The 24,093-nt window shown below is 38.3% G+C and overlaps 10 protein-coding genes and 3 non-coding genes across 13 annotated transcripts; 4 read left to right on the top strand and 9 right to left on the bottom strand.

Annotated features, from left to right (window-relative positions):
• Positions 1-10: 10 nt before the first annotated feature.
• On the top strand, positions 11-1,710 carry SOCG_03353 (alpha-1,2-galactosyltransferase). The gene is made up of 2 exons (XM_013161841.1): positions 11-1,429; positions 1,487-1,710. The coding sequence occupies exons 1-2, from the start codon at positions 561-563 to the stop codon at positions 1,542-1,544; spliced, it is 927 nt and encodes a 308-aa protein (XP_013017295.1). The 5' UTR covers positions 11-560; the 3' UTR covers positions 1,545-1,710.
• SOCG_03352 (adenosylhomocysteinase) lies at positions 1,577-3,217 on the bottom strand. Its single transcript, XM_013161840.1, has one exon. The coding sequence runs from the start codon at positions 3,176-3,178 to the stop codon at positions 1,877-1,879; it is 1,302 nt and encodes a 433-aa protein (XP_013017294.1). The 5' UTR covers positions 3,179-3,217; the 3' UTR covers positions 1,577-1,876.
• A 315-nt stretch (positions 3,218-3,532) lies between these two features.
• On the top strand, positions 3,533-5,868 carry SOCG_03351 (CMGC/RCK protein kinase Mde3). Its single transcript, XM_013161839.1, has 3 exons — positions 3,533-3,757; positions 3,802-3,876; positions 3,953-5,868. The coding sequence occupies exons 1-3, from the start codon at positions 3,611-3,613 to the stop codon at positions 5,543-5,545; spliced, it is 1,815 nt and encodes a 604-aa protein (XP_013017293.1). The 5' UTR covers positions 3,533-3,610; the 3' UTR covers positions 5,546-5,868.
• Positions 5,741-9,680, bottom strand: SOCG_03350 (COPII-coated vesicle component Sec31). The gene has a single exon (XM_013161838.1). The coding sequence runs from the start codon at positions 9,583-9,585 to the stop codon at positions 5,929-5,931; it is 3,657 nt and encodes a 1,218-aa protein (XP_013017292.1). The 5' UTR covers positions 9,586-9,680; the 3' UTR covers positions 5,741-5,928.
• SOCG_03349 (TIM23 translocase complex subunit Tim50) lies at positions 9,614-11,685 on the bottom strand. The gene has a single exon (XM_013161837.1). The coding sequence runs from the start codon at positions 11,628-11,630 to the stop codon at positions 10,290-10,292; it is 1,341 nt and encodes a 446-aa protein (XP_013017291.1). The 5' UTR covers positions 11,631-11,685; the 3' UTR covers positions 9,614-10,289.
• A 334-nt stretch (positions 11,686-12,019) lies between these two features.
• On the bottom strand, positions 12,020-12,119 carry SOCG_16165. Its single transcript has one exon. It is a non-coding gene; the product is annotated as a tRNA-Leu (tRNA).
• Positions 12,120-13,814: 1,695 nt separating this feature from the next.
• On the bottom strand, positions 13,815-16,104 carry SOCG_03348 (uncharacterized protein). Its single transcript, XM_013161836.1, has 5 exons — positions 15,700-16,104; positions 15,283-15,546; positions 15,015-15,236; positions 14,877-14,975; positions 13,815-14,817 (listed from the first exon to the last, which is right to left on the bottom strand). The coding sequence occupies exons 1-5, from the start codon at positions 15,812-15,814 to the stop codon at positions 14,735-14,737; spliced, it is 783 nt and encodes a 260-aa protein (XP_013017290.1). The 5' UTR covers positions 15,815-16,104; the 3' UTR covers positions 13,815-14,734.
• SOCG_16164 lies at positions 14,172-14,286 on the bottom strand. The gene has a single exon (XR_001202980.1). It is a non-coding gene; the product is annotated as a 5S ribosomal RNA (ribosomal RNA).
• Positions 16,105-16,727: 623 nt separating the features above from the next.
• On the top strand, positions 16,728-16,809 carry SOCG_16163. Its single transcript has one exon. It is a non-coding gene; the product is annotated as a tRNA-Ser (tRNA).
• Positions 16,810-16,891: 82 nt separating this feature from the next.
• On the bottom strand, positions 16,892-19,392 carry SOCG_03347 (purine transporter). Its single transcript, XM_013161835.1, has one exon. The coding sequence runs from the start codon at positions 18,719-18,721 to the stop codon at positions 17,015-17,017; it is 1,707 nt and encodes a 568-aa protein (XP_013017289.1). The 5' UTR covers positions 18,722-19,392; the 3' UTR covers positions 16,892-17,014.
• Positions 19,393-20,680: 1,288 nt separating this feature from the next.
• On the top strand, positions 20,681-21,634 carry SOCG_03346 (uncharacterized protein; the record flags this gene model as incomplete). Its single annotated transcript, XM_013161834.1, has 2 exons — positions 20,681-21,002; positions 21,039-21,634. The coding sequence occupies 2 exons, from the start codon at positions 20,681-20,683 to the stop codon at positions 21,632-21,634; spliced, it is 918 nt and encodes a 305-aa protein (XP_013017288.1).
• Positions 21,635-22,031: 397 nt separating this feature from the next.
• SOCG_03345 (40S ribosomal protein S23) lies at positions 22,032-22,772 on the bottom strand. The gene has a single exon (XM_013161833.1). The coding sequence runs from the start codon at positions 22,636-22,638 to the stop codon at positions 22,207-22,209; it is 432 nt and encodes a 143-aa protein (XP_013017287.1). The 5' UTR covers positions 22,639-22,772; the 3' UTR covers positions 22,032-22,206.
• A 33-nt stretch (positions 22,773-22,805) lies between these two features.
• On the bottom strand, positions 22,806-23,764 carry SOCG_03344 (uncharacterized protein). The gene is made up of 3 exons (XM_013161832.1): positions 23,658-23,764; positions 23,116-23,574; positions 22,806-23,060 (listed from the first exon to the last, which is right to left on the bottom strand). The coding sequence occupies exons 1-3, from the start codon at positions 23,679-23,681 to the stop codon at positions 22,977-22,979; spliced, it is 567 nt and encodes a 188-aa protein (XP_013017286.1). The 5' UTR covers positions 23,682-23,764; the 3' UTR covers positions 22,806-22,976.
• Positions 23,765-24,093: the final 329 nt, after the last annotated feature.

Below are 24,093 nucleotides of genomic sequence, written 5' to 3'. Positions count from 1 at the left end.
ATTTCTTTAACAGAGAAGTGCAAAGAGGAAAGAGGATGACTTCGAAGTCGCGTACCTGCATTCCAACAACTTTGTTTTCAAAAGAAAGCAAACAGCACCCAAAACGAAGCATCTTTTCCTTTGGAAAGTTGTTTCATTACTTTTGGATTTTTCAGGAACGGTTTATTTGCCTTTCGGGAAATTCATTAGATCTTTGGACTTCGTACTGTACAAGGTAGCCTGCAAAGTTCAGTGCGCCATTGAACCGGTCTTCATTTCTGGCTTTTCTACATTTACCTTGCATTCATTTAAACTATTCCTATATTTACTATTGATACATTCGTATCTCTTGCCTTGAAAACATATTCCAGGATTTACGAGCTTTCTTCTCTTTACTGTTGCTTCTGTAGTACACAAGCTTGTCATCCTATACACTCTTTCTTTTTTGAAGAATATAACATCATCTTGTATCTAAAATCGTACTCTTTCCTCGGCTAGACATAAGTTGTTATTCAAAGATTACTTTTTATTTGCGAAGTCAATACTAGTAACACAATTAGTTGTGGTTTCACTTCTTTAATATGAATTTGGCCCGATTACTTTCACGAAGAGCTAAATATCTGAGCATTTTTGTCGTGATTTTGCTTCTTTTTTGTCTATATTCCTTTAAATCACTGACATATGCTTCTTCTAAACGAAACAGTTTTCAAGCACCTGTTCAATCCAAAAATCCGATCCAAAAGGATCCCAATTCTATCTTGATGCTTGTGTTAAGCAACGATCAAATTTCGGATAATCCCAAGTTCCTCGACAAGCTTCTTTCTGACAGAAACGAGTACGCTCAGCGTCATGGTTACCAGTTCATACACAAAAAGGCTCACGAAATTGAGCGTAAATATGGAAGTAAAAACACGTGGAGTCTCGTCACTGCAATCAGGGAGACGTTATACGAACATCCTGAGGCTTCTTGGATTTGGGTGTTAGATCCAAGAGCTGTTATAATGAATACAGGAGAATCACTTAAAGAGGCTATAATGAATCCGGAGCAACTTGCTAGTAGCTATCTGCGCAATCATGCCGTTGATCCATTAAAGCCTCGTATTCGTACGCGCAACAAAATGGATCTTGAAGATGTTAAACTTATCACAACAAACGACTATAATGGAATTAGTGTCCGTTCCTTCCTTCTCAAAAACGATGATTTTGCTACATTCTTACTTGATTCTTGGAATGAGCCGCTATTTAAAACATTCAAATCAGAATTAGCTGAAAGATCTGCTTTGTCTCATTTATTAGAAATTCATCCTACCATTATGAATCACGTGGCACTTGTTTTTCCTAAAGTTTTAAACTCCTATACTGATTCTGCTGTGGACCTGAATTATCAAGAAGGAGATTTCCTAGTGCTCAGCAATTGCGAGAATGGAGCATCTTGCGAGCGCTTCTTTGAGTAAGTCACTGTTACAGATATGATTAAAACGATCAAATTAACTAACCTTATCTCTAGCACCTATGTTAAGCAACGAAGACCATATAATCCCAATAAAAAGAAGCCTTCTAGCTAATTTAATTATGAAGTCTGGAATAGAAACGTTCTTTATAGGCATCTCTGTCTTATTTAATCTGTTTACTTTCAAAGGAGTTAATTAGTCTCAAGAAAACTATAATACATGAATTATTTACTTTCACATATACTCACTCTTCTTATTGTCTTCAATAAAGTCTAAACCTTTTCATTATTTATGTACCTAATCCACGTATACCCACTTTAATATCATTATTATATTTCATGGTATCGTTGTGGCATGATGCTGTTGAAAACATCAAACAACGGAATATGTTGAAATTTTATAACTGAAGGTATGCAAAAAAGCCAAATGCAAATTAATTAAGGAAATTAATAACGGTAGTGGTCGGCTTTGTAGGGTCCCTCAGCAGAAATACCCAAGTACTTAGATTGGACAGGAGTAAGTTCAGTGAGTTTAACATTAAGTTTACCCAAGTGCAAACGAGCGACTTCCTCATCTAATTTCTTAGGAAGCATGTGCACTCCAAGAGGATAGCTTTGGTTGTCATTCCACAAAGCCATTTGAGCAAGAACTTGGTTAGCGAAAGAACAAGACATGACAAATGATGGATGTCCAGTAGCGCAACCGAGGTTAACAAGACGACCATCAGCCAAAAGAATAACATGGCGTCCGTTGCTCAACTCATAACGGTCAACTTGGGGCTTGATGTTGACGCAATCCTTGGCATTTTCCTTCAACCAAGCAACATCAATTTCGACATCAAAGTGACCGATGTTGCAAACGATAGAGTCTTCACGCATAGCCATGAAATGTTCACCACGGATAATGTCACGGCAACCAGTGGTAGTAACAAAAATTTGACCTTCTTTGACAGCCTCTTCCATAGTGGTAACTTCATAACCATCCATGGCAGCTTGGAGAGCATTGATGGGATCAACCTCGGTGACGATAACACGAGCACCTTGATTGCGAAGAGAAGTAGCACAACCCTTACCAACATCACCAAAACCGGCAACAACACCAACCTTACCGGCAATCATAACATCAGTAGCACGCTTGATACCATCAACCAAAGATTCCTTGCAGCCAAAAAGGTTGTCAAATTTAGATTTGGTAACGGAGTCATTAACATTAATGGCAGGGACCTTAAGTTTGTTCTCGTGGAACATTTGATACAAGTGGTGAACACCAGTAGTGGTTTCCTCAGAAATACCACGAATATTGACAAGAAGTTCAGGATGACGCTCATGAACAAGAGCGGTCAAGTCACCACCATCATCTAAAATCATGTTCAAAGGCTGTCCACTGGGGAAAGACTTTAATTGTTGTTCGATACACCAGATATATTCCTCCTCAGTCTCACCCTTCCAGGCAAAGACAGGGACACCAGTAGCAGCAATAGCAGCAGCGGCATGGTCTTGAGTAGAATAAATGTTACAGGAAGACCAGGTAACTTCAGCACCCAAAGCAACTAAAGTTTCAATGAGGACGGCAGTCTGAATAGTCATGTGAAGACATCCAGCAATTCTAGCACCCTTCAAAGGTTGGGATTGAGCATGTTTTTCACGAATAGCCATCAAACCAGGCATTTCGTTTTCAGCAATTTCAAGCTCCTTGCGGCCGAAAGCAGCGAGAGAAATATCAGCAACCTTATAATTTTGAACACTCATATTGTTGTCTTATCCCAGATTACCTTGCAAGGGTTATGGTAAAGGAAGAGTTATATACCGAATTTTTTAGGTGGTATCAGACTCTTTCTTTCAAAAATTTTATACATCAAATAGCTATTAAAAATTAAAAGATAATTCTAAAATTATTTATTAAAAAAAAATATTGAAGAAAGATTGCCCATTTTTCACGTTTGATTTCTGTGTTCCAATCTACTGAATTGACAAAAATAAAAACAAGAATAAAAATAAAAATGAAATAAAATAAAATAACGCTTTAATAGTGCCTTCAGTGTTTTGCTTTTTTGTACCATTACATATAAAACTGCTGTATTCGTTAGTACGAAGTTATGAAAACGTAAACAACAAAGTAAACAAATAGGAAAAGAACTCTTACCCATAGCAAACCAGCTTCCTTTTTTTACAAATTAGGATATGAGCAAAGAAATTCCTTTTTCATCCTTAAATTTAAAGGAATTCCGTTTTGAAGATAGGTACTATGTGAAGCACAAGCTAGGAGATGGCAGCTTTGGTACTGTGTATTTGGCCAAATGCAAGGGAAAACAAGGACATGATCAAGTAGTATGGAAAAACAAAAGGTTAATTGATTTATCTAACATCCCTAGGTAGCTGTCAAAAAGTTAAAGACCAGTAGTAAACCAAAACCAAAGCAGGAACTTCTGAAACTTCGAGAATCACTGGTAAGGTTATTTTACCCTTAATTTTGCATTAATAAAATCAAAAATTACAATGAAATTAGTCTTCTAACAAATATAGGTACTCAGGCAAATATCTAAACATCCAAGTTTAATTGACTTGTTGGAAACTTTTATGGATCCCAACAGAAACATCTATTTAGTAATGGAATGTATGGAAGCCAATTTATATCAAATTCTCAAGCGAAGGCAAGGAAAGCCATTTACCAAGTACACAGCTTGTCATATTCTAAATCAGATTGTTCGGGGAATTGAACATATACACACACATGGGTTTATGCATAGAGACGTGAAGCCTGAAAATATATTGGTTAAAAAGGTTACCGATAGACCAGTATTTTCGAGATACAGCGTCAAAATTGCTGACTTTGGACTAGCCAGATCTTCTACTTCAGATGATTCACTAACTGAGTATGTATCAACTCGTTGGTATCGTGCGCCAGAACTCTTGCTTAGAGCAAAAAATTATGGTAAAGCAGTTGATATGTATGCTTTCGGTTGTATCACTTTTGAAGTTTTTACTTTAAAGCCTCTTTTCCCTGGAAGAAATGAGACGGATCAACTAAACAGAATTTGTGAAATACTTGGAAATCCTCTCTTGAATGTCAAAGACAAGTTGCATTATTGGCCTACGGCTAAAGAATTAGCTGTCAAACTTGGATTCTCCTTTTCTGCTACGAGACCCTATCCTTTAAGGAAACTACTTCCAGCAAACTGCGATGATATGTATACTGAAATGATCGCTCAGCTCTTAGCTTGGGATCCGTTTATCCGACCATCTGCCGTATCATGCAAAGAAAAATATTTTCCCAAACCCCCAGAATCCCCAAATGGTCAACAAGGGACAAAGCTAGGATCAACAAAAGTTAACAACATTGGAAGCTCAAAAAACGATGCGACTGTTAAACCTAACAACGAGAAAAGACAAGAGAAAAGAGTCAGCTGGTTCAAAAAGAATCTAAACAGTTTAACAAATGCAGTCAAAATGGCATTGCCCGAGGCTCCTCCACCTCATCTGCCTCGAAAATCAGTTAAACTCGTGAGTGATGAAAAAGATAGCCAAATGTGTAATTTTTTAATGAGTGAAACGATGAATTCTAATGAAAGCCCAGCTAAAATAAAGCAGCCTGAAACCATTTCTTGTGAACTTGTTGAAAGTCGTTTATTGCCAGTTTATGAACAACAGTCTTCTCATCTTATGTCAAAAACAGATCAATCAATATTGCAGGTAAACCCTGAAATTTCGATCGAAAGTCTTCCTGCTGAACCTAAGAAATGTGTAAACCATGTACCTAATAGAGATGAAAACAAAGCTTGCGAAGAAGTGAACTGGTCAAGGGCCACCTTTTTCCATGACAATAAGTTATATAAACCTCCGATCTCATTAAATTTAAAAACTGACAGCTGTCTTAAACTTCCCTCTGACTATGATACCGCTGTCGGCACCCCTAAAGATGCTATGGGTCAGGGTCTGAAAATTATCGGTATTAATCATAGCTTAATTCCTAGACCGGTTCGTCGTAATCACGGTGCACCAGACTTCCAAGCGTCAAGATCAATTAGTTGTCAAGCTTATCCAAACTTCATGGTTTACAATCCTTCATCACCTGTCAGGATTAATCGTTCTACTTCTGAAGGATTTTCTAAAGGTTAAGCGGTACTATTTAAGTATAACTAAGATCAACGAATCAATTGATGTCCAAAACCGAATTGTGAATGTGTGAATGGTGACTATTTAATGCTCCATTAGTTAATTCCTCCGATCTTATTTCGATTCTCACTCGACAACCTGCTATAAACCTTTTACTATAGATTCTACTTGTACATTGTTGCAATTAGAATAACTCCATTACATTCTACACACCAGCAGCAACAGCTGCTTACTTTAAAATGAAGTTTTCATTCTAATATTAACCTGTAAAGATTGCTATATTATCCACAAGTAATATCATCACTATAAAATTTCACAAAAACGGGCTTTACATTATGTAGTTAAAAGGCTTCAATAAACGAAATTTCAAAAATACAACAGCAATTTTAAGCTGTAGATTTACTTATCGTAATAAGTCTAGTAATTCCAACTATCCAGTGTTCACATTGATCTTGAAGAGTGGTGACAAGAGTGACCTGGATATTAGATGCACTTTGATAATCACGATTTGTCAACGCAACAGCCAGCGCATAAAGTTCATCAGTCAATGGTTTAGAAAGAGCATTGGCGTTAAGTCGGTCATACAACATGTTAAGACGCTTCTCCATATCATGTAACACGCGAGACATTTGTGGAGGAACACTTTGGGATACACGTAAGAACTCGGCGTTAAGCATTTCATAAATTGGTTTTAAATTAGGTGGGATATGAGAACGATCTCCTTGAGGGTACGTAGTTATCCCAGTAGTAATTGCCGAAGGTCCTGAAGCTGATTGTCTCTTTGAGGATATATTTTGTGGTGGAGGAGAGACAACTGAGCTTGAAGCAACAGGGGGTGGAGGTACACTTCCACCTGCAGCACTAGACACAGGAGGTGGTATCTGAGCATTTACTGGAGGCATCGCCATAGGTGGTGACTGGGTGAAGCCAGTGTTAACAGGTTCATACGAAGATATACGCTGACTTGGTGTAGGAGGGATGGGAACTACTCGGTTTGCCGATGCTTTCGGAGGAGGTGCAGCAGCACTGAAGGGAGCAGTGGGTTGGACGGGGGGAGAAACTAGAGGAGGTCGACCAGGGCCACCCAGAGGCACGTAAGGACTGGAACCTTTCGTCTCTGCGGGAGAAGATAGCCCCGATAAGGTCCTTGCGGGTGATTGAACTCCTATTGGCGTGTAAGGATTAGCCGGCTTCTGTACTTGACTCACAGGAGGTTGGTTTACATTCTGCGCTTGAGGCTGATATGCTTCACCAATCTTTGGTGGAGGGGGAGCAGCTGCGGCATTGCCTACAGATGGCGGGGGTGGTGGTAGTGTACTAGTACTACTCGTGCGTGACATATTAGGAGCCGAAGGAGCTCCAGTGTTAGGGAAAGGCGATCTTATGGCAGGCAAAGAGGGAGCAGCACGTCTTAATGGTGGCTGATGTACAACCGGAGCATCGTTCCAGCCTGACGTAACATTGTTTGACACCGTAGGTGGTAGAACACTAGAGGAGATAGGAGGTGCAGCAGTAGCCTGTGAAACGTTGCTCGAGTATGTAGAAGCGTAAGGATTACTGGTGTTAGTGGCCGTTTGTATTGGCTGAGGAATGAATGAAGGAGCAGGGTGTGGCACGCTTCGAGAAGGACCGTAAGCAGATCTATTAACTTCAGGAATTGGAGTAGGTGTGAGAAGAATTGATAATCTTTCAATTTCCTGTTTTGCACCCGGAAATGAAACAGGAACGAGATTCAAATAGCTCCTTGCTTGTTCGTAATGACCGGCTGAAAGCAGAATCCTAGAGTACTCAAGATAAACTTCGTAAAGGCCGCTTAACTTCCATTCTCCAGTTGCAGATAGCTCATCATCTTCGTAAGCAACAATTGAACGGAATGCATTCACTTTGTCCATAAGTTTGGTGAGTTGGTCGACATATTCAACATAAGAAGACTTAGCATCTTCACGAACATCACCATTCGCAAGTTCCTTAAGCCATAGATTTGCATAACTTTGTAATGACTTACTGGCAATATAGCAAAATTCTGCAGCACGATTAGAGCTGAAGTCGTCAAGGTCCTCTAATCGTTTGCCAAGTATACCACATAACGGAGAAAATGCGTCATTAGCAGCATATGTGCAGATAAAAACAAAAATATCCTTCCATTGACTAAGATCTGCATTTTGTACAGCATTTTCTAAGTCATTATCAGCTATACAAGCCGAAAGACGCATATATGATGGTTTATGCTCTTGTATCTCGTAAAATGCTTTTCTAACACATTTGCGACATTCTTCATCGCCAAACGTAGCTAAGAAAAGAGCTTCAGATATTTTCTTGTCATCAATGCAGGTTTTGATGGCAGACAAAATATCGCCCGTAAGCAGCATTTTTGTGATATTAGTCTCAAGCCCAGAGTCTTCTGAATTGAATATTTTAAAAGGGTCATTCGAAAACTCAACCTCCTTATCAGAAATTCCAGTATTCTGTAAGTTGTCTGATAATTTACCATAAAATGAGGTATCATCATCATAGCTCTCATTATTTTGATTCTTGGATGTGTCATTAACATTGATAGAAGCTTTCGTACTCTTGTCTAATTCGGCGGTGCTGTCTTCCTTATGCAACTCCTTAATATTTTCGCGACCTAGAAGCTTAACAAATTCGCTTCTGGATACACGCTGACTAACCGCTTTGAGAAGTTTCCAGTTATTTGCTTCCTCGTCGGTTTTTGCTGATTTTGCACCAGATTCACAAAAAGAGACTATGTCATCCTCTGTTTGGAATTTAGCTGTAGAGGAAAATTTGTCTATAAATTCTTCATTTTGTTCAGGTTCAATAGGCTCTATTATAACTCCTTTTGATTCAGGACTAAAACGAATAAGTTTATTAGGAAATCCAAAGCGGACACCACAGGGAACTTTATACCACTTGGGAGCGATAGGTAAAGTGAAGGCAGGTTCCTGGGAGCCAGCAATTGAAGGAAGATTATTAAAGAACTCGTTATCATCGATAGAAGTAACACCTTGCAAGGAAGCCTCATGAGTTTTGTCCGTATTTGTGCTTTGAATAGAGAAAATAGAAACCTTTCCATCTAAGGAGGAGGTTGCTACGCGGTTAGAATTAGAAGGACACCAACTGCCTTTAGTATACCAGTTCCCGGAGCGAGGAAAGTTTCCTAAAGATTCACCAGTATCAACATCCCAAACAATAGCACGACCATCTTTACCACTACTAAGTAAAAATCTTGAATCATGAGGGCACCATGATAATGAAAGGGCAGCTTTCTGATGGCCTGTAAGAACATTTTGAGGTGCTGTAGGATAACGTAAATCCCAAGTTAAAATAATGGGATTTCGATTATCGTCAATAGCAGTGACAAGACGAGTAGCATTTTCAGGGTGCCAAGCAATGCTATTAACTCCACCAGTGGCATTCGTACCAGTGGCTCCCATATACGAAAGATTTAAAATTTGTCGTTTTGCTTTTAGATCCCATACAGTGGTATATTCTGAAGAATTGCCTGAAGCAAGGATATGGGATACCTTGCTGTTCCAAGCAACTACATGAATTTCGGAAGAACGATTCTGTTTAGGCAAAGAGAAGGGTTTTAAAGGGTTCTTCAAATCCCATACCCAAACATCACCATTGTTATCACCGGACGCTAAGAGATTGGTTTGGACGGGATTGAAATCTAAAGGTCCTAAAATAGAATTGTTTTCTTGTTTATAGGTTGCTATAGAAGCACTGCCCTCATTAGAACCCAATATGGCAGAGGCATCGTAAAATCCAACACCACCTTCCTCTAAAGTACCGGCAATAACACCGTATTGTTTATCTAAAGATTTTTCCCAATCAAGATCGTAAAATTTGGTATTAACGTTTGCAGAGCCAATTGGTTGGTTTGATTCTGCGGATGTATCCCAAATTTCCAAAAGATTGTCGCTTTCCCTGGTACTTTCGGTGCCTATATAACCACCTACAGCAAGTAAAGGCTGGTTATCATTTACTCCCTGTGGAGACCACGCTAACGTTGCGCTCTTATTGATATCTTTTAATCTCATAACTCACTCCAACTTCTGAAAGCTCTTTCGTTTATAAATCTTCGTAAGAAATTACAATGTAATTCAGAGAAAATACCCGTCTTTATCTTTCTTATTCTTCTGATATCCTACAAGGTGGTTGGTTCTGAGTATGTTCGGCTTGTAACTTTCGATGCGTAGCACTAACGACGTCCAATAAACCAAGTAACAAATCACTGAATGTTACCTTCTACGACGAAACCAAAAACATAATAGGTAACGGTAAACAATGAGTGTAAACATGAATTCTATAGCAGATATGGATATTAAAAGTGTGGAATACAAAATAAGAACAAGGCGAAGACATAAATTTCAACTATATTCTATTGGCTTTTTGGCATATTTTTGGCATATAGCAAAGATATAAGGAACAGGGAGAGTAGAAAGCACAACAGGTTTTAAAAAAGAGGTAGTACCAAAATAACCAAGAAATCAAAATTCATTCAGAGAAGGCAGAAGAAGGTTGCTTTTATTAACAAAGCAGGACAGCGAGAAATGCATGGTAGTGAACGTGTAGATGGTTTATTGGGCAAGACCTTTTTACCATATTCCAAAATTATTTTTAAAAGTTTTCATTCAGAAAAGCATTAAAAGAGATATTAAACAGAAAACCGAAGAAGGTTAGGATAATATAGAACTAAAATCCATATTAGAAAAGGAAAAAGTTTTGAAGTAATATTAATACCTCAATTGGTTGGTCCAGAAGCGGAACCAGATTGGGTTTGCTGAAGCTGCTCTAATTGTTGTTGCTGAATTTTATCACTATTGAAGATCATATCAAACATGCTATATTTCTGTTCAGCCTCCCGAGCCTTTTCTTCTTCAAGCATTTTTGGTCCATGTTCGTCAATATATTTCTTAAATTCGCCATAAGCGGCTTTTTGGCGTTCACGTTGAATATCAATCAAAAGTTTTGGCGGCTGCTCAGAAGCTTGTCGTCCTCCAAATAAGGAAGACTTGGCATGTTTTTTCTTCTCAAGCCAATCTGCAATAAGCTGACTGCGAAGTCGTTCTTCGCGACGAGCATACTCAAGAGGAATGTTTTTGCCTTGATAGCTCTTTAAGACAGGACGGACATCTTGAATATCCATGATGGCAATAAATTCAAGTAAAGGAATCAAACCGACCAACTCACGATCTTTGTGATTACCTTTCCAAGGAACCATGGAAATCGCATTGTCAGGTTGCTTTGAAAAAGCATCAGGGTTTGTATCGACCATGATGACCTTCGAAAGGGGACGGTTCAGGTAAGAAAGATCCTTGATCAGCTTTCCATCCTCATACTTGCTGTGTTCACGAGTTAAGACAGCGCTGACGCTAACATGATAAGGATCCAACTTGTCAATAATAGGTTTGGCCGTTGCCAAATATTGGTTGGTAAAGATGACAATTTCATAATACATGGACAAATAACCCAAAAAATAATCAAGACCAGGACGCTTAGCTGTACGCCAACCATGTTCACGTGTCCAACCAGCGTGAATTAACAAATCATCCAAATCTAAAACAAGTGTGTAGGGACGGTTATATGGCTCGGGAAGAGGGTCAGGAAGAAGCTTTTCAAATGCTGGTTCTTGGTAGTAGGCAAAGAAGTTCTTAGTGCGTGCTTTCACACGAGTCCACCAATCTACGGGTGAGTAGCCAGAAGCAGGAAATTTCTTTTCCAAATCCTTTTCATCTTCGGCATACTTGCGGCCATAATAAAGAACACCACCGCCGAGCACACCCATAAATCCCCAGAACGCGTAGCGAGCCTGTTTTTCACGGCGCTGCATAGTTGAGCTTACATATTCGGGACCTTTGTCACTACTACCAGCATATGGATCGTCATTTATCCCATTCAATTCAAGTAATTCTTTTGCTAAGGAGCTTTTTCCTTCTTTTCCTTTATTTTCTTCCGCACTCGAGTTTGATTGTTTCTCTGGGGGAAATCCAGGCTCAGAAGCAAATCGCTTAGCTACAAATGGAGCAAAAGTCCTAGAATTTGCAAATCCCAAACTTTTTGATACTAAGGACCGTTTCAGCATATTGAAGTTTTTTATTGGTATTTGATGTGTATGTCTGACAATGTTTTAGCTGTAAAACAGCGCAGTCAATCTCGTTATCTACCTTACGAAATCAAAATCGAAGAAAAAAGAATATATGAAGAATAACAATGAAATGGTATTTGATATGCATTATACAGTTTGTAAGTTCCTAATTCAATTGTAGATTAAACTGTAAGTGTCATAGTATATCGAGTTGAGATTATTGGAATTCTCGGATTACCTAGAGGAAGACGTACTACAGTTTTGTACCTTCCTATGCTTGAGCCTTGCAATCACAGTCTTTGACAGCCAAAAATCAAGTTAAGTATCGAAAAAACGAAATAAGTTTGTAAATTTCATTAAATCAAAAATTGATTTAAAAATGGTTATGCGGCGAGTGAGGTTCGAACTCACGCGTTTTACAACAGCAGGGTTCACGGCTTGAAAGCCACTTAAATCTGCCCCCTTAGACCACTCGGGCATCGCCGCTTGTTGCAATCTTAGTCTAAATAATACCATATAACCCAATTTAAGTGGATAAATGTTTGCGAAACACATTGTTTATATATAAAGAGTAAATGTTGATGAATAGTAAAAATAAATAAATGAATAAAGAGATCTATCAAGTTGTTTTACGATTTTTTAGTATACCCGATTTGAAGTACCAATATTCATATTCATACTGAAAAAGAAAGCAAGATACTCAGAAAATAATTCTTAAGGCGGACGGCTAATCAGTGAAGTCTGAACCATCTTAAATGTTTGATTTCTTTTCTATAACAGAAGTATAAGATTGTCGTTGTTTACTGTTTTGGTATATTAGCTGAAAAGAATGAAGGATCTATTCATTGGTTCAATATGAATTTAATGACTGGACTGCAAAAAATAATTATATATAACTCTATTCTATTTAGAATTTTCTGTACCTCAAAAGAAAACCACTATAATTTGGTTGCTACTACTTTAATATCTTGGTCAACGGAGTACTGAATTTTGCACTCGCTTTCTGAATTCGTGAATGATTTTTGCAGGAACTTGACGCGATTCTAGAAGAATATTCTTTTAAGTGTTTGAATTAGCTTGGAACTAATGAATAGTGATATCTGCAAAGAAAAGGATTGTTTACATTTTTATAAACAAACCCAGGTTGGTGCGAATTTTTGCTTTGTGAATATACACAGATAATGATGACTTTTTCAACGTTGTAAACTTTTTTTTTCTTTTATTTTTCCATTCTTTTTTGATTGTCATTGTAAAATATAGTAGTTAGGCATCAACTTTCTTTATTGTGTGATGCTGGCTAGGTAATGTATTCTTCAGATTTAGCTTGCCTTGGTAAACTCAACAAGACATACAGATTCGCCTGAATTTCGAATCGATTAATAAATGGAGGAGATATCTACTTCTCTATTGACAGAGACAAACGCCGCTTGTTGCAATCTTAGTCTAAATAATACCATATAACCCAATTTAAGTGGATAAATGTTTGCGAAACACATTGTTTATATATAAAGAGTAAATGTTGATGAATAGTAAAAATAAATAAATGAATAAAGAGATCTATCAAGTTGTTTTACGATTTTTTAGTATACCCGATTTGAAGTACCAATATTCATATTCATACTGAAAAAGAAAGCAAGATACTCAGAAAATAATTCTTAAGGCGGACGGCTAATCAGTGAAGTCTGAACCATCTTAAATGTTTGATTTCTTTTCTATAACAGAAGTATAAGATTGTCGTTGTTTACTGTTTTGGTATATTAGCTGAAAAGAATGAAGGATCTATTCATTGGTTCAATATGAATTTAATGACTGGACTGCAAAAAATAATTATATATAACTCTATTCTATTTAGAATTTTCTGTACCTCAAAAGAAAACCACTATAATTTGGTTGCTACTACTTTAATATCTTGGTCAACGGAGTACTGAATTTTGCACTCGCTTTCTGAATTCGTGAATGATTTTTGCAGGAACTTGACGCGATTCTAGAAGAATATTCTTTTAAGTGTTTGAATTAGCTTGGAACTAATGAATAGTGATATCTGCAAAGAAAAGGATTGTTTACATTTTTATAAACAAACCCAGGTTGGTGCGAATTTTTGCTTTGTGAATATACACAGATAATGATGACTTTTTCAACGTTGTAAACTTTTTTTTCTTTTATTTTTCCATTCTTTTTTGATTGTCATTGTAAAATATAGTAGTTAGGCATCAACTTTCTTTATTGTGTGATGCTGGCTAGGTAATGTATTCTTCAGATTTAGCTTGCCTTGGTAAACTCAACAAGACATACAGATTCGCCTGAATTTCGAATCGATTAATAAATGGAGGAGATATCTACTTCTCTATTGACAGAGACAAACGAAGAAATGCATACGGACCAACGCTGACCCCTTCACTTGTTTTCTTGCTCTCTGTTACTTCACAAGGAACATCCCTCAAAAAAGGAAGGAAAAAGGTGTTTTCAAGCTTGAATCTATATAAACAAATAAACAAACGAAACAAAGAAAAAAAAAGAAAAAGAATAAAATGAGTAAAAAGCCTACAGCATCCCGGATTCCCATGTTGTCTCCAACCATAGTACTAACGAGACCCTCAGACGCTTAACTGCAGTGATCGGACGGGAACTGGTGTTTTCGCCTAGGTGTGGCCGTAGACATCGGTAGGTGTGATTTAAAGTATTTGGTCTGGATATCCGACTCTTTCAAGGACATGGCTGCATGGAAGTTGTAGTCTGACAATTCGTGTTTCAGTTCATTTACTTGACTCTCTAAGTAGACGCCAATTTAATTCATTAATCTACAAACGTCCGATCATTCAGTTAGAAGATATGTGCTTTCTATGCTGTGAATGAAATCATTAAAAAGGTTGCATGAACAAGAACGTTCGTCACAAAGAAAACGAACGATTCATAAATAACACTATTGCGAGATGAATTTAGAGATTCATAAAAGAGTGAACGTGAAAAACAATCAAACCTGCCGAATGAAGCTGTGCTTACTTTTGTGGACAAGAATACAGAAACTCGAGGGATTGCAATTGATATGAATGCTTCCAAGGAAAATGTGATTTATAGGAGGGATGGAAAAGATTCGTTAAAACTCAAACTTCAGCACTTTGCCCAGCAAGAGGTTGAAGCTCGATTTCCTCGTTACGAGGTGCTTCATTTGCTAAATCTGTCGGTCCTAATTAGGTTAGTCAGATGCTAAAAAAAGAAAAAAAAATTATAATAAACAGTACATACGAATATAATTCGAAGCGTCTCTTATGCCGTTTCCTATGTTTCCCATGCCGTTTCCTAAATCAGCAATGAATATTCGAAGTTGTCTCGTATCCGTCGTACCTAGAACAGTTAGAATATTTCGCAGGTTATAAGACATACTCCAAAATAAAACAAACACGGCAACGTTAACAATGCAAACACCATAGAAAGCAATGTCGTTCATCTTTTCAAATCCTATTATTTTCTTTACATTATAATAGACGACGAAACCAACGCCATTCAGAAGAGCCGTATATATTACTGCGACACACATGTTGGCACACATGTTGGATAGCACTCTACCAGCTTGCTTGTACCACCCCGGGTAGAGCATATGCGCCACTAATAGTTAGTGAAACATTTAGAATAAAAGATAGTGCTAACTTACAACAGAGAAATAATGATATCGCTCCAATAAATCCGCCAAAAAGTCCCCAAAAGTCTTGTGTCCTCACAGGAACTTTGAAATAAAAGAACATCACGAGAAGAATACCATAAGCCCCAATGTACACAACAGACGCAAAGAAAAAGAAAATAGCTACTGGAATCCACTTCGAATATGTCGAATCCGATCCAGCGTTGTTAGTGGACTCTTGGGCAGAACGCTGAGCAGATCCGTCAGCCATTTCTAAATCAATAAATTTGTTCGGAGCTAATGAATGTATTAGTGATGAATGCTCTTGTTGTTTGAGAAAGGATAGAGCGTTCGTCGAGTTTGTTTACAGCACAAGACTTGAGTCGCTGGAATTATACAAATTGATACAACTGACATTCTTTTGTTCCTTTCTATTTCAACAAATCTTACCTGAGTACGGAGGAGGCGTACCAGTACCATCTAAAGATCTAGCATCTGACTTTTCATCATTGAGCACTTTGAAAGAGTCATCAGAATCCGAAACTGGAGCGTAATTATTCTTCATTTTTACAATGGCAGCTAGAAACACAAAATAATTCAGATATATACATCCAAAACGATACCAGCTAGATTTACCAAATAATTCCGTAGGAACTGGTTTACCGTTCACGGATCTGTCAACAAAAGGAATTTCTCCTTTCTTTTAACACCGTTAAATAAAAACACTTTTACAACAAAAAGCTCCTTCTAAAAGATGAAGCGTAGTTGTAAAACTCATGGTAATGGCTTTTCGCATGTCTCAAGTTCATAAAGCAGCGACATTATGTCACTGACTGGTCATATCCTTGTTACGATTATTCGACTTTCGTTATATACCATACTTTTTCGTGATAGTATAATCCAAACGAAGTTCGTATTACAAAAAGTAAACAAAGAACCTATCCAACAATAAAACCTTGACGTTGGATTCTCGCAGTTATTTTTAAGCATTCACAAACACTCATTCTTTTGAAGCAACTTTTTCTAAATATTCTCAAAGTGTTTCTTCTGAAGCCTGTCCATCCAACGGTTCTTAGCTCAGCTGCTCAGCAGAAGTTGATTTAGATGGAAAGGAAATCATTGGTATGCTGGGTCCGGTCTTTTGATTATCCTCTAGCTTGGGCTATGATTTTCTTACATAATACTAATTAAATGGCTTTGTCTATGAAAGAAAAAAGGAAAAAGAAAAGTCTACAGCACCCCAAATTCTCATGTTGTCTTCAACCACGGTACCAACGACTCAGATACTCATCTGCAATGATCGACGAGAATTGGTGTTTTCTCCTACATGCTTCCATACAAAAACTTCATTGGAAGAGTTCAAAAGTGAATAGAAACTGACACTATGAAGACACCATCGTGCTGTTTTCGACAAACAAAGCAAACAATAAACACAAGTTTCAGTACAAATTATATTTTAGCTACCAATTTGCAACTAAGACACTATGCCTGAGTGGTTAAAGGGATAGATTAGAAATCTATTGCGGTCTCCGCGCGCAGGTTCAAATCCTGCTGGTGTCGTCCTTTTTTCGTACCGTTTTTTGTTTGCTTTCCTTTTTTTCGTAAAACAAAGATAAACAAAATCCGAAATTGTACTTTTTTTTATTTTTTTTTTGAGAAAATGATATATTAAACCATGCTAAATTATACTCTATAAATGAACCTATAGATTTATACCAAAATAATATACAACTGTCAAACTGTCACTTGATTTGAGATAGTCTGTTTAGACATCTAAGCCCGAAACTTGAACTTCATCATTTTTGAGCTTTGAATCGGACTTCTCGGTTTCAGGAGCTGACAGGGGAACGCCTTCTGTTTCCTCCATATCTCCAGGAACGTCTAATTGAAGCAAGAAGTGCTCCGCTTCTTCAGCTTGTTCATCCATAAACTTCGTGCCGCAATCAGTAACAGGAAAAATAGTGCAAATGATAATGTGGATTAGGAACGATACGAGAATTCCAATTAAATAAGCCAGCTTACTCATTGTCAAAGCAGCCTTCGGCACCTTGTCTCCTATATTTCCGGCCAAGCCAGTAACGTTTATAACCAATCCACATATATAAGAGATAAATCCGCGGACCGATATGCCATGAAAAAACCAGTAAGGACCTTTATTATCCGTCGTGTACAGACTCGAAATCTTGAGATAACCTTTGCGAACGACATAATAATCAGCGAGCATGACGCCAGCAAAAGACGAAAGAAAGACGGCATAAGCACTTAATGAGTTGGAAAAGCTATTAGAGGTCGAAAGTAAATTCCAAGGACACATAGCGATACCAACAATAGATGCTATATAAGCTCCTCTTCGTATATTAATGACAGCAGGAAATAAAGCGGAAAGGTCGTTTCCAGCCGAGACAGTATTGGCGGCGATATTGGTTCCCAACTGAGCAATACCGAGACCTGTAGCGATGAAAAAGACACCGGCTCGAACACCGTGGGCATTGGAATGGTCTAAAAAGCTAGACAGAAGGTCTAAAGGATTCCATATATTATTTCCATAAATAGATTTGGAAGCTGAGCCAACTAAGACGCCGATTAATGTTGTAATGCCATATCCTACGGGGATGGTAATAATTTGAGGCCACAAAGGAGTATTCGGGGTGGTAGCAAAGCGAGTAAAGTCAGGATTATTGACGATTAAGGTTGCAAAATTATTAAGACAACTAACAATACCGCTAACAACAGCCCAACCGTGGTCCCATTTATTTAGAGTGGTAGGAGAATGAATAGCATCACCCGCCCCATGAGCCTTAACCAGAGCCCAAATAAGGAACGCAAAAGCCGCTGTTGGAGCTAGCAAAGACTTCACGGTAAAGAGATGGCGGAGTTGGTAAACGGGAAACCAAATTGCGACATTGGAGACGAGCCAGAAAATAAAAAAGCTGACCCATTGATACGTTTGAGTTCCGCTTTTCGACATTGTATTTGGAATGTGAGAATAAGACGGCCAGATGGAGCGAATCATGAGTGTTACACATTCACCGCCAATCCACGCCTGAACGCCGTACCAGATACATGCCATGACGGCACGATTGAGGATGGGCCAGAAAGAGCCCCAAATGCCGAAGGAGCTACGAGACAACACGGGAAAGGAAATATGGTAAACAGAGCCAGCACGACCAACGGCAGCTAATATTAGAGCGGAGATTGTGTAACCGATCCATACGGTGATCCAAGCTTCCCACCAAGCAAGGCCACTGGTAACCGCTGTGCCTGCAATCATCCAGGTATTAATATTGACGGCATCTGCCAACCAAAACGCGACATAGTTCCATGGACCCCAAAGCCGAAACCGTTTAGGTACGGGATAGAGATCTTCATTGTTGAGGAGTTGTTCTGAAATGGTCATTCCAGAGTTAGCATTCAAAAGGATCCAGCGCTGGACGAAGTCCTTAATTTTACTATTTTTATAAGACTGACTCATAATATATGTATGTATATATGTTCGTAAAAAGGGAAGTCAAACAAGAAAAAATCAAAATGAAAACGAGAGCAAATTAAAACGAAAATTAACGCAACAGAAAAATTAAACAACACACACGCGCGCACCAAAAAAAAAAACCAAGAATGACGGATACTCCAAGTTAATAAAACGAGAGTAAAATTATGTTGCTAAACAAAATACGTGTTAAGTAAATAAATAAAAGCTCCGAGAGATGAGGAAAAACAGGTTCTTTGCCTGTAAAGAAATGAATGCTTTTGAATCCTTAATGGATATTTGTACTAGAACCCAAAACGTAGCTAACACACGCACGGACCTGATGGAGAGTAGAAGACTTGTAAAGTTTTGTCCGTGTTCTCTAATAAGGAAAGAAACAACCAATTGTCAATACAGAAAGAAAGAATGAGAATTGTCCGTCACAATAAATACTGGAAACCAACAGAAAGATCAGAAATGATATGATAACCTTTTTGGCTTAATTTTCGAATGACATATCTAATCTTGCCAATGCACCATGAAATAATAACGTTCAACTCTGTAAACAATCAGGTACAGAACAACGCGATACAGTAAAGAACCGAAGGACCGCTCTTAGTTTCATCTTTTTTTTGTGCATTCTGTCCCTCTGAATATATATCAATCGTTAAATGACGACATAATTTTGCGATAAGTTCGAGATAAGCCATCGCTCAATAAATTGGCTACAGATAAGAGACGTCGAGATAAGCAAACCTTATTCCGCGTTGGACAAAGAGGGGTAGAGAGCAACGGGAATGTTATGTTATGATATGGGCAATAACACCGATTCTGTGTTCTGGAAAAGGTCGCGTTCAAGAAGGTAGGTCATGTAGCAAATTTGTTTAATTGTAGAAGAAAATATTTAGGACTTAATAGTGACTTTTGTTCCACCAGCCATACTACCAAAGTCCTCTTGTAAAGAAACACCAAAGTCAACAATCCAACAATAACAACAGCTTATACTGGGCTTTTGACTCCCCAAGAAGAGAGTGTGTGGGAGATAGAGAGAAGGATATACAACCTTACAAATCGGTATTTCTCGTTAAAAAGCATATCGCATTGGTAAGAAGTTTGGTAATATTTCGAACAATACAGTAGTAAACATAGAAACCATTAAAAATATCCGTCCATCTATGATGTTTATATGAAAGATTTTAAACTGAGTTAACATAAACATGGAAGGAGACATAGCCGGAGACGAAGAGAGGGAAAAAACTGAGCAGCCGATGACAGTTTTTATCGACCGCTCAAGGCTGTTTTTAGCACAGCCGTAGCCGTAGCGGCAGTCGCAGCTACGGCCAACGCCATAGCCATGCGTTTTTTCTTTTTCCGCTTTTGTTAACGGGCTGTTCGATCGGTTTCCAACCTCATGTGAATAGATTGTTCCATCTATCCCATTGTTAACGGACCGTCGTCTTCTGGTAACAGATCGCGACTTGTTTCTTTCCAAATAACGTACCGCACTATTGTACCCTAAGCTTCGCTAGCAACCGTCACTTAGACCACAGAAAATTTAAGACATCCCAGCACCTACCAATAACAAGCATTTAGGATTGAGCTTTGTATACCCTGAAAGGAAAGCCTCAGACGCGTCAATTGAACACTGTGAAGAAATTTGTACTTTTATTTGACTGTTTCACTGGAGAGTACCTTTCTTGCTTGCTTAATTACCTTCGTAAAGTGACCGGCTATAGGTAAAGTATTGGTTAGTATATCTTGGTATCAGAAAAAGTGCTTTTTCATTGTTTTTATTTTTCAAGTTTTCCTTCTATCCATCTATTGTCCTTCCTTGCAATTGACGCGTTGAGTAGTGATCAATCATTGTGTAACTCTTTTTTTATAGACTTGTTGTTTCTTTTCTTTCTTTATTCCTTCTAGTTGGACAATACAAAAATCTGATTAAAGTACAAGCTTGCTTTCTTCATGGGTCAAGGGAAAGGTCGTACATTATATGAGAATCAATTTTCAAACCATGATCCTTATGAATCGTTGACGGAATTCGATTTGTATGTCGAGTCTAAATCCAACGATACTATTGGTGCTCCAGTTAGTTTTACTCCCAATTTATCCCCCCTGTCTTTACAGGATATTGGATCTATCCATTCTTCCTTCAACAATCATATTAGTTCAAATGACTTGGAACTCTCTGGCCTAGATTTGATCGAGTCCCCTCTTTCTAGCACCAGTGCTCACTTGCGCAGTCCCTCTTCTCTGTCCTTTGAAACTAGGTTGCAACATTCTACGAGTACGCCGACGAGTGCTAATAATACCCCCTCTTCAGAAGACCACCTGCTGTCGGATTTTGGTGGAAACTATGCCATTCTTGATAATGACAAGGAGTCGCATTTGCCGGAAGATCACAACAGTAAATTGAAATGGCCCTTCCACAAGCTTAGCGAAGCTTGTGAAAATTCAAGATGCCATTCTAGCAGCAAACGAGGAGTTGGCATTTTACGTCGCTTTCTTCCTTCCTCTCGTTTGGGACGTTTAAATCGTGTCTCTCCTTTGCGCACATCGAGTACTACAGGACTATCTTCTTCAACTGATTCACCTGATATAACTCCTCTATCTGTTTCCACGACTCATCTTCATCACCCCTCAGCCAGCGATTCCCAAAACCAGACTCCTTCCCCCAGTCTCAAGACAAATCTTTCATCTTCGGATGTGAAACAAATGGATGTTGCTGAACGATCAAAGTGTTTAGATGCTTTATTGGAAGAAATTCTTCAATTAGATTCTGCTTATAATGCCGTTGAAAAACGGATGATGGAATCGGGCTGGAGTAGTATGGATGAAATTCGCGATGTCCATGCCAAACGTCTAGATGCTTGGCAAAGCTGGAGACGAAAATTACTACCTTTACAAGGTAAGTGCTAGCGCAAGATTTTTTCTTTCTTTTTCTTTGTTTTTGTATTTTCTATGAACTTCAAAAAACTTGCTCCTATTTTATTACCGTTTTTAGATTAAACATTTCCTCTTTCCTTTTTATTTTTCTCATCGTTGGTTATTATCACCATCTCTTCTTGCTTGGATGGTGGTCTTTGTCCTTGCATAAAAGCAGGCAGTTGTCTGCTTTTTTTCTTTGTTTCGCATTTGTGTTAAAAAAATACCGGTATTTGCTGGTTAATGATTGTCATGCTCTTGTAATGCCAATGTTTTTTAAAAGTTCATTGATGACAGTTTTAGATTGTTAGAAATTGATTTATGTATTGCTTTTCAACACATTCCTTTTCGAATGCACAAGGTAGCTATTGAACATGGCGTATTCGTAGAACGTACCAACCATCCTTACTTTTCTCTTGTTGAAATTGACTACAAGCTTTGTATTGACATATATACACAACATTCACAAATGTACAAATACTTATTCCACAAAACAGATATACAAATGCTCATTGAAGTTCCATCATACAAAAGGGGAAATCACCACATGCATTAATTAAAATTTTTTAAGCTCTAGGCTTCTCCTTCTTTTCGTGGAAAAGGGCAGCAAGACCGACACCAGCGACCTTGACGACCTTGAAACGAACACCGGGAATATCACCCTTAGCCTTACCCTTACGGCCGAAACCAGAAAGCAAGACTTCGTCGTTCTCGTCAACAAAGTTAAGACAACCGTCGTTGGGAACGAAAGCGGTAACCTTCTTACCGTTCTTGATTAATTGAACACGAACGCACTTACGAATGGCAGAGTTGGGTTGTTTAGCTTCAACACCAATCTTTTCGACGACAATGCCCTTGGCGTGAGAGGAACCACCGAAAGGAGAAGACTTGAAGGCAGTACCTAACAAGCGCTTCTTGTAGTGGGCATCAGCCCAACGCTCTTCACGACGGTGGGTACGGAGCTTACGAGCGGCGTTCAAACCAGCGGGTTTTCCCATTTTGTTGTTGTGTTTGCAAACTTGCAGGCATCATACTTTTCCTTCCTAAACACTTGTGACTGTTAACAGAACTAGGGTAGGGTTGATATCGAGAGAGTAAAATTCCCGTTGGGAGTATGGTTCGATGAATATTGTCTTTACATTTGGTTTATTACGATAAATATAATTGCAACGAATGATATTACACAAGAGAAAAATGAAAAAAATAAGCATATTGTCTATATTCGTTCAAATGAATGACTGTATAAACAAAAAAGAGCTGATAGTACTGGTAGGAATGTAGAGAGGTTTTTGTAAATCATAACATGTCATCTAAACACACACATACGAAGTTGTGCTTAGTTGGAAGCAGTTGGTCTGTTTTGAAGCAACTGAGCAATAGCACGTACAATGATGCAGTGATCTTGAACCTGACGAAGCCCCTAGAATTTAGCAGTTAGAATTGATTCAGTAATGTTTGTTTTAGAGTATTCTTACCGACACGCAAATAACACCGATTTGGACACCGGATGAAAGAGTAATTGGGAAACCACCGCCAAAAGCCCCATACTCCTCTTCAGGAACATTGTATTTTCCAGACATGGTCGTACCGCCTTGGGTCATCATCAGGCCCATGCGGAAGCTGGCCATGTGAAAGCGATTGACAGTAGCGTATTTTCGTTTAATAAAGGCATCATTATCAGGGCTACTACCATCAAAGGCTGCATGGAAGACTTGGTGGCCGTTGATAACCATATCAATCACTATAGGAGCTGTGTACTTGGCTTCACTGTATAGTTTTCGGATGATTTCTCCCAGACTGTAACAGTCAGAGTATGAAATAGAGGGAAACCGAAGGACATGCTCTTGCTCTTCAACGATTTTTTGTAGCAAAGCAGGATCGCTTTTAGGAGCGCGAAGGAATCGGTCTTCCAATTCGTGGCTTTTCTCCAAAATCTTTAGAGCAGAAGTTAGTAAGAGATCTTTGGGTAAAGAATACGAAATATTTGAAATTATTCAACAGCTTTTACAACGCTTACAGTATCAAAATTTACGGAACTCATGATTGGGAATTTACGATCTGCTTTGGGTAAAGGAGAAGGCTAAGTAGGTTAACAGCGATGTCCTTGTGCTTGTAGAAAGATCCTTACTGATTTAATGAAGTTTAACAAAAGCTTAACTAGAAAATAGAAATGAGAAAGAAAAATAATAAAGCTTTAGAGCCAAAGAGAAGAGCAGTTTGTTGGTAAAGGAGAAACCTTGCAAAACCAAAGAACACATAAAATATATAGGGAATTCAAATAAAAGATAAAATTAAGTACACTTATTAGAACATTTTACAGACTCGCTTCGTTTAGCAAACGTACCATGGGCCATTTGAGCATGCCGCAATAGTTTTCCAAGGTAATAATTGAATAAATAGAAGAGTCCGTTTGGACTCTCATCTTATTTGTAGCATATTTCTTTTTTAATTGT

Source organism: Schizosaccharomyces octosporus (genome assembly GCF_000150505.1).
Source record: "Schizosaccharomyces octosporus yFS286 unplaced genomic scaffold supercont6.1, whole genome shotgun sequence".
Taxonomy (NCBI): Eukaryota; Fungi; Ascomycota; class Schizosaccharomycetes; order Schizosaccharomycetales; family Schizosaccharomycetaceae; genus Schizosaccharomyces; species Schizosaccharomyces octosporus.
Note: the sequence above shows the minus strand (reverse complement) of the source record. Positions and strands in the feature narration are given on the sequence as shown.